Consider the following 15,046-nt stretch of genomic DNA (forward strand, 5'->3'; position numbering starts at 1 on the left):
GCCCGGCGGAGCTGTCCGCGCCCCGTGGTGCTGAAGCCGCAGCGCCCGCCCAGCCCCTTCCCCCGCCCCTCCTCCCCTTCCTCCCCGGCGTGGGCTCTCGCAGGCAGCCGACAGCCCGGGGCATCAAAGGTTGGGAAGGGCCCCATTCCTCCCTTGATTCCTTGATTCTCCCCCTCCTCACTCCGCCTTTTTGCTTCTTCGTTCCCTTTTTTTTTTTTTTTTGAGCCGGGGAGGGAGGAGAGCGCTTCCACGTTCCACCCCTCCCTTCCTGCAAATCCTGCTCGCACTGCAAACAATCTGCCTTCCCCATTGCATCCAAGGGAGGTAGCAACAGCAACATCATCACGGCAAGCCGGATGGGAGAGCGGAGAGGAGGCTGCTGCTGAGAGAGGAAGGCACACACGCACACACCAGCTCGATGTTGCCAAAGCGGTAGGAGCCGCACGAAAAATAAGCCATGCTGCCCCATGTGTCTGGCGCATTGTGCTTTATCCCAGCCTTTTAGGAGGAAGAAGAGAATTATCTGCTCCGATTTTTTTTTTCCTGACAGCGAGAGTGCGACAGACTTGCGATGGTTGAATGTCAATGCCTGTGAGAGAGAGCAACAGTCAGAGGAGGAGGACAGAAGGGGAGGAAAATGAAGGTGGGGACGGTGGTGGAGAGAAAGAAGGAGCCTCGTCCAATGCATCAAAAGGAGGTTCCTGCAATTGCTGATAGAGTCCTGGCCGCCTCGCCATCCACAATGGTCTGTACAAGCTGCCAATGCGTTTGATGACGTTCCTGTTTTGTGAAAGGAGGAAAGGAAACGTGACCATGTAAGATCCACGTTTCCCCGGTCAATTACATGCGAAGAATAGATTCGATTTCGACGGGGTTTTTTGGTCCAGGATGGTAACAGCTTAGGGAATAATACAGCCGCCTTCCCTTACCAATTTCGCTCTGATTTTTTTTTTTTTTTGTGTGGTCCAGACAGCTGCTGGAATAGAGAAGGTCAGAATATATAAATATATATAAAATATATATGATATATATTATATATATAAAAATATATTTGTCTCAGTATCTCTGGGATTAAGCTCATTGAATGCTAATCATTTCTTTCAGGACTTTTAATATTTACAATGAAATCTTTTAAAGGCAACGGTAAAATCTGAAGCCACCTGGGAGTACAGTGTTGGAAACGTAGGGTGTTTTCCCACAAACAATGTGAAGGTCTTTTTTGTCAAAGAGGCAATTTTGATAATAACAACAGCTACCAATTTTGCATTTTGATAGCCAGACCAGCTGCTATTTTGTCTGGGTTGACACCAGGATTCGTGTGATCAGGTTTTATTTTTTAATTGAAAAAAAATTACAAAATAGAAGAAAAAGGAAAATTACTTGAGATGCCAAATACTGTCGAGAGAACCATATTCTCCCTCCTCCCCACACCCACCGGAGACGTGGACCCTTCTTTTTTACAGGCTTAGGAGTTGCGAGAGCTGATCGGGGGCTTTTCTCCCGAGCCCGCTGCCTGCGCCCCTGGACCCTCGGGCGTGGGAGATTTATTTCCTCCTCCTCCCGCTGATTTCTAAGCAAACTTGTGGAAGGGGAGCAAAGGGTCCCCAAGCAGCACGGAGTCGGGTTTTTTTCTGGTGTGGATTTTTCTTTCAGTGGCTATCCCCGCCGGGTTGCAGCGGGCTGCCGGGGATTCCGCCCCCTCGCCCTCCGGCTCTGCTTTTGTCCCTTCCCCGGCGGCCAGCGGAGCCCCCCCGGGCACTGCGGCCGCCGCGGAGCCCCCCGGCCGCGGGGCGCCCGGCTCCTGCCCTTTTTCTTTTCCCCCCCGTGCCCGCCTGCCAAGGAAAGGCACATGTTAATACCACCCGGCGCGGGCATTTTCTGCTACTGCTGCTGCGGGCTCCTCCGTCCGAGACAGATGTTGCGAAACCAAGGCCTCCTCAAGTGCCGCTGCCGCATGCTCTTCAATGACCTGAAGGTCTTCCTGCTGCGGAGACCCCCCGCGCCGCCGCCGCCCTCCCCGCCGCCGCCGCTCCCCATGCCCGGCGGCGCAGAGGCGGCGGCGGGGGCCGCTCCGCCCGGGGGGCGCGGGCCCGGCTGGCGGGCGGCGGCGGGCGGCGGCGGCGCGGGCAGCCCGGCCGCCGAGGAGTGGGGCAGCCCCGCCGGAGAGCCGCCCGCCTCCCTGCCCAGCAGCACCTCCTCGGATGACTTCGGCAAGGGCAAGGCCGAGGACCGATACTCGCTGGGCAGCAGCGTCGACAGCGGCATCCGCACCCCGCTCTGCAGGATCTGCTTCCAGGGGCCCGAGCAGGTGAGCGGCCGCGGGCAGTGGGCGCCGGGGCGGGGGTACCGATGGCAGCGATGCTCCAGCCTGCGGGACGCGGGGCCTGATGCTTGCAGGGATGTCACTGGTGCTCGGAGCAGGACCCGAAAGCCGTGGAGCCTCTGCCCTCTGCCCAGGCCCTGGGCTTTAGGATTTTGCACCTCGGTAGTGTTTCCCCGGGAAGTGTGGGGTGGAGGCCTGCTCCATCCCTCTCTGCTGCCCAGCAGTCCTGCCCCGGGAGCCCATGCCCAGCCTCAGAGCTGTACAGCTGTGGCATGGGAGGGATGCGCTGACGCCTTCACGAAGCAGAGCGGAGCTCAGCAAGGGGGGCTTTTCCTTGCTTTGTGGGTGCCCAGTTGCAATGATACCAGAAGTGATGCAAAGGACGAGTTTAATGTGCTGTTTGCTTTTAAAAATACAGCTTCAGTCTGTACAAAGACATGTGGCAGGAGACAGCTCCACTTCAGTGGTTCCCAGGGGACAGCTAGTAGGAGCTCTGCAGGTGCTCCACTTGCTCCCATGCTCCCAGTTGCACTAGCTGGAGGAGAAAACTGTCTGGTTACAACTGTAGCTGTTGAAGCTTGAGCCTTGAGATGCTTGTTGGAACAGACTGAGGTTAGGCCAGTGAAGTTTCCCTACACCACACAGGAGAATGAAACAAATGCAACTGTGCTAGAACATAAGATGCCACCTTGGGGCATTATTCTCCATATTTAATGACAATTAAAAGCAGGTCATGCACTTTCAGGCTGGCAACTTCCTTATAGTGATGTATCCAGCAACATTTGTACCTAACACGACATGGCTTGCAGGTGACAAGGAAGGCTGCAGACCTCTGTGGGATCAAGCCCATATATGCTGATAACCTTTACTACTTGGGATAGTCCCATTAACTGTCTTAATAGGGGATCTTTGCATGGGAAAGGGTTAAGAGGTTTGACTCTACTGATACTATTTCCATTTTGGGCACAGATTCTGGCATGTAAGGTAATACATTGAAATCTTGAATGAGGTTTGCCCCATGTCTTCTTTCCCCTTCACGGACCCGTGTGCCCTGCTAAGGAAAGCTAGTTCTCATCTGAGAGTGGCCACACTCTGGCACACATCCTACCTTTCCCAGAGCTACCTACATCTGTAATGCAGCGATCGTGCCTTCCCTTATGCTGGTCTAAGGATGGTGGTGATGGGGGCTGGGAGGTGTGGAATAGGCTTCCATTCTTCTTTGGGGGAAGCAGGGCCTGCCATCAACCCATCCCAATATCCACAGCCTTGCTGGATGTGTCATACCAAGGATCCCATAGGTCACAGCTCGGTTCTCAGTAGCCATCTCTAATGGTTTATGCTGTGAGACAGTTTTGATCATAGGATTTTAGATGGGGGTGGGGAAAATAATTCTTTTTTGGAGATATCGTATGCCTTCCTCACTTATTTGTCTTCTTCACATCTCTTCTAAAAGTTGGAAGCCATGCAATTCACTCCCTGGGAATTTGCATTATTCTACATTTCTAGTACTCCTCCCTGGCTTGCCATTCTGCCTGTGTACATGAGACGTAGCATCTGCAAGATTGGCTTACGTGTCAGAGCAAATAGAACCTAAGCAGAATTAAAATAAAGGTAGCTCGCTTCCTTGGAGAACATTAATGCTTGAAAATAATTGGATGCTAATTTTCACACTGAAAACCAGTGTAGGTTGCATTGTAAAAGTGAGACTATTTGCTGACCATCTGCCAGCCTACCTGAGTGAGAAGCTGGGCAGACGTGACTGGCATCTAATATAGTTTCACCAGGATTTCTCTTCTTTTTGCTTCTCACACTTTCTGACCAATATAATAAGACACTTATGGCTGGATTCTGCCACTCGTCCTTGAGCTTTACCTTATTCTGTAAATAATTTTTTCTTCACCAGCATAGCTTGAGGAGTATCTGAAACCCTTTGCCCTGCAGCAGCTGGGAAGCATATTATGGAGGCCCAAATCATGAGGTTTTAAAGCACAGCCAGATCCCCAGATCCTGACACAGCTTCCTGGAAGTATGTTTCAGAATAACTGAGTGCTGAATTGGTGCAGATGATGTCAAGACCTGTACTTTGGTTTACTTGGCCCTTATGTCAGTAAAAATCCAACAGGGCTAAATCCCAAATTCCTTTTCTTTGTTATTATGGTGGTTATTACTGGTTTAGTCTTTGTTTCGCATTTGTTTTCCAACTCAACAGCTGAGCAAAGACTCTTCATGTTTTGGACTTTCACAACTATAAAAGTCATAGATGCACATTATTCTCTACCACCTCTGCCAAGATCAGTATGAAAATTTATCTGCTTGGAAACAAAATATAATTGCTAGTTCTTTACTCTGTAGATTAATGACAATGACAGATATAAACAGTGTTTTATTTACCTGTCAAAACCATCTGAAACTGCTGCAGCTGTGGGCAAATTTACAGGGCTGCATCATAGTACCAAGAACAAAAGCCATCATTATAAATTGACTGTTAGGTACTCTAAGCTTATTTACCCAGATAAAATGACAGTGAGTCTCCAAAAGAAGTTTTAATCCTGTTTCGATATAAAAAACCCCAACCAAAATAACAGCCAAAAAGGTTTCTTAGTAATCTGGCTTTGCAATAGGTTTTACTTAGTATATAATGCAAAACAAAATCAGTAGGGATTTTCACTTTAAATTTATGATTGCCCAACATGCATGATACTTCAGGCTACTGAATTGCTTATATCTTAAGCTCCTCGTGTGTGTTTGTGGCTCTTATGGGTAAGCTGATTCTTTCATTTAAAAATGTGCTGAGGACCGTAGGAAGGAGGAAAGCTCATTATTGTGAAACTGTTCTGATCCTTGCATGTTACTCAAGAGAAACGCAGGTTGCAGACAAGAAAGAGTGGATCTGGTGATCAGGGGATCACAGCATCTGGGCTCCCATTTGAGGGCACGACCAGCAGGTCTGGCAGCTGAAAAAGGCAACTGCTTTCATTGAAATGAGAGCTTAACATCATGAAAGCTGAGAGACTGAACTCTGCACTTGGTAATGGCATTGCCTTTCGGGGACTTGCTCGGCATTTTCAAAGGTTTCAATGACTGAACATCCCGCACCGTTGTGTCAGGAAATTCTGAGACTATGGATTGAACGGCAAAGCTCTGGAGAGAGAAAAATGCTGGAGTATTTTCTTCTGTTTTGGGTAGTGCTAAGTGTTTGCAGAATTTTATCTGCTTTCCTGGATCTCTGACAATGTTCTGCAAGAGAAAGAAATGAAGATGAGCTCTGCTCTCACAAATGTTTCACAGTATTTGGTACGATTCCAAGCTGAGAGCAAGTTGTGGAGATGAGCAGGAAAAAACATGGGTGAAAAGTCCCTTCACATCAGCGGATAAACTGTTTACCCATGTCACAAGGAGTTAGCAGTACTGTGGAGTTTGGGATCTCAGAAGTTATGCTAGCTGTGCTAAAAATAAATAGAAAAGCGTTCTTAAATAAAACTGAGATAATTTGGAAATCCATATATTTCAAGGATTGCTTGTTAGATTGTCAGCTAGAGTGTGTGTACATCTTTTCTTCCCTATCAGTTTCAGTCTGCATTTCTCTATTTCTCTGTTCTGAGGAAAGATGCTGTAAGGATGGAGATTTGAAAAGTCAGTGCAGATAGATTTGGTTGGATAAGGAGGATCAGAGAGAACAGTCTGTGGACTATTTTGCTCGCAGGCTTGGACTTAGCTCAGTATTTGATAGAAATGCTTGAAAATAGACTATCTTTCCCACCAAAGTTCCCTCTAGACTTTTGGGACACCAACTCCTTAATATGAGAACATGAAGACCTTCAAGGAATTTGGAAGGGAAGACAATTTACAATGGATATTAGGGCATACATTTCCATGTGATATGTAATTAGGCTGTGGAGCTCCTTGCTGCAGGACATCAGCAAGACAAGGAGCTAAAGTTTAATGAGTGATTGTAAAGCCATGTGGTTATTAAGACTACTTAGTGTCAGAACAATTAACGATAACACTTCTGAGAGTAATGTTCACGCTTCACATCTGAAGCCAATCTAGAGATCAGGGTAAGACGGAAGAGGAGCAAAGCTTTGGGGCTGGTGTCTAGCCCCACAGCTCACCAGCCTCTTGTGTGTAACCAGTGGGATCTTCCTCTGCAGGTGCATGTCTGTATTTCATGCACATGTAATGTAATGTCTTCATCATCAAGGCACTTGCCATGTTCAGGACTTCTTTAGAGCTAAGATGAGCCTAAATTACTCAGTCTGGATTAACACACATTCTTGGAGGCCCTACGTAGGATCAGTGAACAGTCAGTACTGTTGGTCATTAGCATGTGTTGCTTGAAATAACCACTGAGAATCTCAGCCCCATTCCTGTTCCAGGCACAGGCAAAAAGCATCTTTAGCCCCCTGCCTAGTAGGATTTGCAGAAAAGGCATGAGCTAAGCCAGAAAATATTGCCACTCTACAGACTGGTCTCTCAGCAGCACAGAGGAGTGCAGGAGATCTCCGGGATGCCTGATTTCTGATTTACAACACTGTAAGATCAAGGAGAATCAGGTACCTGTTTTCTGGAGTGAGACAAAAAGAGGCAGGCTGTGGCGTAATGCAGGGCACAGGTGTGATAATGAATGAGTGGAAGAAGAAACAACTGTGCAACCATCATCACAACCATGTCCAAAGCCAGGAAAACTTGGGAATGGAGATGCTGGTATTTCAAGGGATCTGTCCAAACTGGCTAGACCATCAGGATGCTCTTTTCAAACAATGACACTGCAGGGTTCCCATCCATGTCCTTTCATAGGTGTGTTCCCACAGGGTTCATTAACTTGGTGTTAGAAGGAGAATCATTCATTGGAAAACAGCCAGTCCTGCTAAAACTGAAGACTAAGAGATTTTGGGATGCAGCTGTTTAGATTTCAATCTGTATTTTGTAATTTATGACAGAAGGGAAGAGAAGATGCTTCCTGTGACATTCAGACCACCTCTCTGCCTTCCCATCTTTGAATCTTAATGCCTCTATAGCTAATTCTCCTGTTTCATCTGTCCCAGGATCAAATCTGTGCTGTGTAGGCAGACCATTCTTGGCTTTGGCAAAAGCTTTGCTTGAGCCATCAACTGAATGGAGCCCAGGATGCCGTCTATTTTAGATTTAGATGCTGTTGCTACAGAGTTGATTGGCAAAGCTCCCATTAACTTCAACAGCAAAAGTGTAGGCATCCAGTAGCAGGGACCTGACCCCTGTATTTCAATAATGTTGTGCACACAGCAGGGTTTCTATAAATAATAGTGAAAGCCACTAATCCCATTGACTTTTAATTGCTCCAGAAGACAGGGTTTTCACCTTCTGTGCCTGCTGAAACTCTGATGCCTGACCCATTTATTTCGGTGCCACTAGCTAGCCTGAGCAGCAGTTTTTCTTTTCTTTCACTTTTCCCCATATAAAAGGCTTCATGAAGGAACTTGTCTGTGTTCATGTCACTGTTTCTTAAATATACATTTCAGGCCATGATTACCAGTGGCTGATGTCAGTTAGTGACAGAACAAGCAATGCAAAAGCATGTAGCTCCATTGTTTGCATCTGCAGAGTCACTGTTATTTCCACAAAGGCAACGCTTGCTCCTGGAAGGGCTCTGTTCATACAAAACTGAATTGCATTCAGGTTGTCCTTCAAGCAAAAATTCATTCCTGGCAAGGGCCTCCTCTGTGGCAGCCTTTTGCTCACATTTGTGTTTTTCCATTCAAGGCTGACCCAGTCCAGAAGTCAGAAATGTGGTTGTGCCAAAAATCTGTGATTCTGCGTGTCCTATGCGTCTGCTGCACGTGTCTCCACCACTCCTAGGCTGGAGTAAGATAATAAGATAAGGAATAACTAAAATTGTTACTGGTTCATATCTGTGGCCATCCCATCCTTTTATTAGCTGATTGCTAAAGGAATAAAGCCATGGGGTGGTGTTAGCTGTTACAGTTTATGCTCATCAGCTCTCCTCAACCGACTGGCTAATTTCAACCAGATTTGGCAGAGAGTAGAGATCTGAAAGGCATTAAATTCCTGTAAGTTTCATGAAAACTAGCTGGATAAAGAAGAGGAAAGCTAGAAATGTCCTGTTGTGGGAGAGATTATAGCACTGTCTGTGGTAGACACTGCAGGACATGGAGGACAAAGCTTCAGATGGAACAACTGCTTTAACAGGAATGTGTATCCCATCAGACAAAAAAAGAACAACCCCATCATCATATGGTTTCCATGGGAAACCAGACTTACAGAATAGCTTGTTAACTTTTTATCTTTCTCCTTTTCCTTTGTTAATCAGGATTGCTTACCTAAAATGAATTGCTTGATGCCGAAGATTTTCTTATCTTCCCCCATCTTTTCACAACCTACCTTTTATCCTTTTCTGATTTATCACTGGTTGCAGTAGAACAGATTACATTCTTGGCAGCGAAGAGTGATGAGTGATGACTTTCTTCTGATGAAGAAAATAACAGCAAGACCTGAAAATGTATGTAGATAATAAATGGGCTGCCCCCCATGCCCCACTGTGAGAAGTGATAAGGCAAAGTCATGGTGGGCAGACTGATTGCAGTGACAGGGCCCATACCCTGAAATCCTCACACGTATTTTCTTCTCTCATGTCATTTCTCCTTTACAGTCTCTAGTGGTTTTCTCTCACCTCCTCTTCTTTCCCTTCTTGGCTAAAGTCAATTCACGCAGCAGATCTTGGCCCCACCCATCCTATCTGGTTCTACTCTGCACAAGTTCTCCTATGGCCTATTTACCATCATATCCAAGCCTTCTCTGTGTGCAGCTTGAACACTGATGACATGACTCAAAACAGTAACACAAGTTTAACCTGCTTCCCTGTGTGGGGAGTGAGGGATGGGATGGTACAGAATGGGAGAATGATAAGCAAAAATATGGTTTACGTATTATTTTAGTCTTTCCTACAACTAGTGCCTTGTGTTCGTTGGAGAAACCAGGCTGTGCTTGGGGAAAACTGTGTAAACTCCGTGGAGGATGGGGTAGTTCAATCTTGAAAGGAACCCTGAAAAAGTTTTGTTTCCTCTGTAGAAGAACTTCCTGGCAAACTTCCATTATGGTTGGAGAATTGGACTTTCAGACTTACTTTTTACTATGGAATCACAGACATTTAGACCAGCAGGTCCACAGACAGAACAATTTTGCAGAACAGGAGAGAAAATAAACTTGATATTCCACCAGTTTGGAGGCCAAAGACTGCTATTGTCTTTGTAGTGTCTTTGCATGTCGCTTTTAGCAGATGTTTACCAAGGATTGCTTGATTGACAGTGTGTTTACATTTAAGATAAGGCCATGGGGTCACCTTTCCCGCACAAAAGTCTGTGCCATTAGCTAAGAGATGAGTGTTAGAGGCATCTTTAAGGTTTATAGTGCATTAAGCATTTGTAGGTGTTTGCCCTCATGGCCTGAAGAGAGTCCTGTGGCTGCATCCTCTGTCAAGTTGTTCCTTGTGACTGCCATTGTAACCCCGGGAACTATGTGGGTTTAGCTTCTGTTTCTTAATCCATGCCCAAGCATAGGCCAATGCCCAGGTCTCAAGAGAATGAGTCCATCCATCCAAAATCCTGAGGCTGATCTAACCAGTTCTTAAGGATGGCTGGAGAATCTGTCTTTCCTGCTGCAGCTCATTTCTTCTTGCCCTCCCATTAGGAGGACAACAGATTATTTTTACCTTTACTTGTTATTTTTACCTTTACTTCAGTAAGTAACTGAAGGTAATTTCCAGTAGCTACACAGTGAAAATTCATCCTTTCAGGACTTCACAAGTTCAGGTGACAATTGAAACCATAACATTCCCTGTTCTTCTCTAGGCTGAACAATTCCAATTCTACCTTTGCTCTTATGACCTGTTTTGTAGACTGCTAATCATCCTTGGTGTTATCCTCTGGACTCTCCCCAAGTGGTCCATATTTTACTTTAAATGCACTGGAAACAATTCTCCAGCTGAATCCTTGTCAGTGCTGAGCAGTGCAGAAAGGTCTTGAATCCTGTTTAACAAGGTACAGAAGTCATCCATTCCAGGGTAATGTTTGCTCTATTTATTTATTTATGGAACAGCAGAAGATTATTGATTGTTACTAAACTCATGATCCAGTACAGTCTCCTTGTCCTTCAGAGCTGCTTCTTGGGCAGTTGTCCATCCTGACTCTGTGCTTTTCTTAAAGCATCCCTTGACTGCCATAGATAAGACTTATGGCTGGGGCTGGTCCTGTCATTGCCCGTTTATAGCCATGTGGAAGAGGAGCAAATGGATCCTCATTACTTCAGTTCAGGTGTCTGCTCTCTGCCCCAGTTAAAGCCACTCTCAGCAAGGCTGAATACGACTTTCCTGACAGATTTAGGGCTGTAGCCAGTCCTGCTTGAAATGTTGCCCCCATCACCCACTTCTCTCCTGCTTCTCCAATCACTTTATGGATCGGGTGGCTCACATTTCCTCCACCTTCTTGTACTAGCACTGTCACTTGGGCATTAACCCTACCCTCACCTTGAGATTCTTTTCTCTCATTTCCCTGTTGTGTATTCATGTTGTGCCCAGGTCTTCATTTGCTTACTTTAGGGTATAACAGATACTTGCTCACATCCTCATTTCTTGCTTTCGCTTCTGTGATACCTTTTTCTCCAACTTCCTAGCACAGGCATTGCCCTGCTTCCCTTGAGTCAAAACCAAGCAGATCACTTCTTTGACTGGTATCTTGATGGAAGAAATGGTTTTCCAAGAACTTCCATGTGCATGCCCCTGCCCATCAGTGTTCCCTGTCCTTACCAAGACAGGTCCTGTATTGTTTTTCACTCCAATTCTCATTCTTTGGGAGAGCTAAGAAAGCTGTGTGGAAGAATCTGTTGAAGACATAACACACAGCATCAGCACACAGGAATCCCGCTGACACTTCACCCACATCACATCAGCACCTCCCCTGGCAATTTCATGCAGGTGGTGAACTAAAGTTCAATGGATGGTTTGCACTTTCTGCAAATTGGGGGGTGATGGGCTAAAGCTGCCCCTCCAAACACCCCACTGCTTTTAATTGTGTCAGGTGTTCTTCTCAGCTTGTCTCATATGTTGCATGACCTTGCACTGTCTGATGAATGAAGCACTTCCCTCTTCTCCTTGTCAAGCACACTAGGACATGTCAGGATTTAAAGTGCTGGAAAAGTACAAGAATATTATTATCCCATTCCAAGTGATATTAAAAGAACATTAAGACGGATCAGAGGAGCATTCAAGAAAAGTAGGTAATAATAAAATACTGTATCGGAGAGAAATAGCAGTTAAGTAATTAAAAAGAGGGTTTGCACAAGAGGCAGAAGGAGAGTTATGGGTGCTTCTGGCCTCTAGACCATTCTTTATTTTAATACTATGGTAACCTTTACAGGATGTCAGTATGTCAAGCATTGCACCAAGAAGTGAAGCAAAGGCTTTTCTTGCCCTAAAGAGTTCACATTTAGGACATAAAACCCCAACATTTCCTTAACATTGAAGAGACATGCAGTCGTACAAGATTTAGGGCCAGAGGGAGTTATTGGGCCAGTCTAGTCTGAACCTCTCTATAATAGCAATGAAATAAGTTCCCTGAGTGAAATTCCTGCTTGAAGGTTAATAGCTGTGCAAGGACTGGAGAAGAAATATCCCATCTTGATTTTCAGATCTCCCAACAATGGGAAATTGTTGCAGTGCCCAAGGAGAAAATCTGGGGAAACAAGAGAACTAAAACTGTCTATGCATATCAACTTTTGTCTTTTCTGTCAAAGAAAGTACTGTTTACTCTGTGCATCCTTAGAAACCAGCTTCAAAAACCGTTGGGCTAGCTGGCAGAGAAGATTTCCCTCATGGAAGAAGTTCTGTGTTTGAAGACAGTTTTATTCCACATCAGATTAAAAGGAAGAAACTTTCAGCCTGGAAAAACACTCATGGGATTCAGCTAGTTAGGAAAAACACAGTTCATAGCCTCCTCTGACATATGAGAGCAGAAGTGCTGTCACCTACATTTAACCCACATTTGGAAAATTTTCTTCATACATGGGATGGCTACATCATTTCTAAGAAAAACATTTCTACGGCCCCCATAGCCTGCAGTGAGGAATCCTACATAAAGTCCAGCTTGCTAAACTGTCATGACCTGGCCCAGCTGCCATCGTTATTCTCTTCCCCACTCCTTATGATCAATTTCTTGCCCTTCTTGCAGATGTGTGAAATCTGCAGGAGAGTCCTTGGCCTTCCCAACCTGCATCTATTCATAAGATTTCTTCTTTCACCTTTTTCTTGGTGATACCAGACAAGAGCCTCATCTCTTTGAAGGTGTGCTCAGGCAGGTGATGCAAATGTCAGGTGATGGTGACAATTCTGAGTGTTGTAGCTCAGATCAAACAAAATCGCACAAACTCAGAATAATTTCGGATGCAGAAACCTCAGGAGGTCATTTTGTTCAATGCCTACTCAAGCAGATCTGACCAGATCAGATACCCAGATATCCAGAGCTGGATAGCTCCAAAGACAGTTATTCCACACATCTCTCTGGCCCTGGTTTAATGTTTGACCTCCCTTATGGTGAAAATATGAGGGTTCTATTTTTTATTTATAATCGTATTTCTTATGTTTCAAATTGTATCTGTTTCCTCTTGTCTTGTAACCATGCAGCTTGGAGAAGAGTGGCTTTCTTGCTGTACCTTTCTATGAGGTGGCTGAAGATAGCAGTAAGATCTCCCCTTAGCTTTTACAGTGATTTTAGGAAGAGCTGTGCAAAAGATAGGATTAAATGTCTGCTCTAATTCCCCAGGATGGATTTTCACAGGGGCTGAGATTTTTGTAATGGTAGTCAGATAAATAGCAAGGGAAAATAGCTGCCCCTCTATAGCTTGAAGAATGAGAACAAACACTGCTAATAATAGCAAAGGCTCAGATATTTCTCTTTGTCATAGCCAGGACACTTCTTGATCCAATAATCACTAAACCTCCAAGAGGTGATACTATGTCAAATCTGAGTCTTATAGAAATGCTGGTGGTAGAAAAGCTTGATTGAGCAAGAACTGTTTCTTTTTAAATTGAACAGAAGGATAAGCGAAAAGAGATCTGTAACTAAGGTTTTCAACTTTACAAAAGCAGATTTTGAAAAATTAGGAATCCTCAAAAATGTGCAATATAACTGAAATTTATTATACAATGTCTAATTACTGCGAAAACCTCCATTAGCTTCTTTGTAACAAACAGAAGCATTATGTTTCAATTGCTGCTTTCTGGAAGCTTACAGCCATTCTCCTTTCTACAGGCCATTTTTGCTTTCTGCCTTCAAGTAATTTGCCTGGAAAGCTGTTCAAAACCTGTCCCAAGATGAGTTTTAATAAAACCGAAAAATATTCTTTTCTCTCTTTCTTACTTGCTTCCCTAAGCATCAATAGTTCTCCATGTCAGTTCTATGTCCACAAGATACACTCTGTGACATTTAAACTTCTCTGCCAAATTCAGCCACCTTTGATAAATAAAGGCTGCAGAACTCCTAAGCTCTTATGAGTTGCCAAGGGGGCATACCCCCCATATTGGGTTTGTGGTGCCATGGAAGGGAATTGTCATAACAGGTCCACAACTACTAGATATCAAAGAAGCCACTTTACTCCCACGTTCAGTTCAGGGGGAACTTACCCGTTTGGGTCCATTGCTCTGAAAACTTCTGGTTTTGCTGTTGTCTTTGTTCTTAATTTTGTTTACAAAAAGACAAGAAAAAGATCCATCTGCCAGCAGAAGCTGAGCTAGCAAGTTTGAGTGCAGTACCAGAGTATTTCAGAAAACGGTACACTTAGGAAAACAAAGGAACTGCATAGTAAAAGTTTTAGAGGCTTCTCCACTGACCCCAGTCCAAGATCTGTTATTTCAGTCGGCCTCTTTCAAGGGCACTTCCCAACGGGGCAGTCACACACAGCTGAATGGTACTTGCCCTTCAGGCAGCACAGTCATAGAGGAGGTTGATGCAACACTAGCTGGGATGGCTTGAAAGCCTGGACCAGTGTCTTTGGTAATTGGTAGTTGATGGCAGCACCTCTTCCCCAAGCCTGCAGAATCCTACATGTCACTCCATCACTGTAGCAAACTCAGCTGGATTGGAGAGCCAGGTGACCAGGGGAACAATTGTAGACCAGTTAAGTGATAATGAATGGCAGAGAGAATATCAGAAATAATTCTGTGCAACTTAACAAGAGGAGGAATTTTGATCAGAGGCATCCAAAGTGCATCTGTCAGTAGGAAAGCGAGCTAAGCTGCTGGGACTCTTCAGAAGTTCTTACTGGTGTAGTAAGCCAAAGGAGATGCAGGGACTGCTACAGGCTTATGGATTTCTAAGGAGCAGTCTGAGAGGCCCCACATCAGAGATTATTTGCAAAGGCATACAAATGTGTGTGTGTGTAACTGAGCTGCTCTGCGTGTGTTTGGGAGGATCAGAAACATATGGGGCAAATGTCGCAATCTCTGAAGCTGGCAGGAGGTTTGCTACCATAGCGTGGCTCTGTTTTCTGTTTGGGTTGGATCCAGCTATTTTTCCTTGTAAAAGATGTGAGAAGGCTACTGAGATTGGGCTTCTGTGATGAAACAGAAGATGCAGGGGGATGATCTTGGGGCAGACGAGGCTGGAAAACACATGCTCTGCTTCTCTGATCAGCACAAGGCCATGTTGTACCTCATGGAGCCTCACTCATTCGTTCCCA

The 15,046-nt window shown here is 45.2% G+C and overlaps 1 protein-coding gene across 3 annotated transcripts in view; it reads left to right on the forward strand.

Annotated features, from left to right (window-relative positions):
- Positions 1-244: 244 nt before the first annotated feature.
- MARCHF4 (membrane associated ring-CH-type finger 4) overlaps positions 245-15,046 on the forward strand; it is a 99,563-nt gene continuing 84,761 nt past the window's right edge. The window contains exons 1-2 of one of the 3 annotated variants that reach the window (XM_032693588.1): positions 245-990; positions 1,105-2,308. In XM_032693588.1, coding sequence (XP_032549479.1) covers positions 1,850-2,308 — 459 coding nt within the window. In that variant the 5' untranslated portion in view covers positions 245-990; positions 1,105-1,849. Of the gene's footprint in view, positions 2,309-15,046 lie in introns of all 3 variants that reach the window. The other 2 variants (XM_032693589.1, XM_032693587.1) reach the window with 2 other exon arrangements.

This window comes from Chiroxiphia lanceolata, chromosome 7, assembly GCF_009829145.1.
Source record: "Chiroxiphia lanceolata isolate bChiLan1 chromosome 7, bChiLan1.pri, whole genome shotgun sequence".
Taxonomy (NCBI): Eukaryota; Metazoa; Chordata; class Aves; order Passeriformes; family Pipridae; genus Chiroxiphia; species Chiroxiphia lanceolata.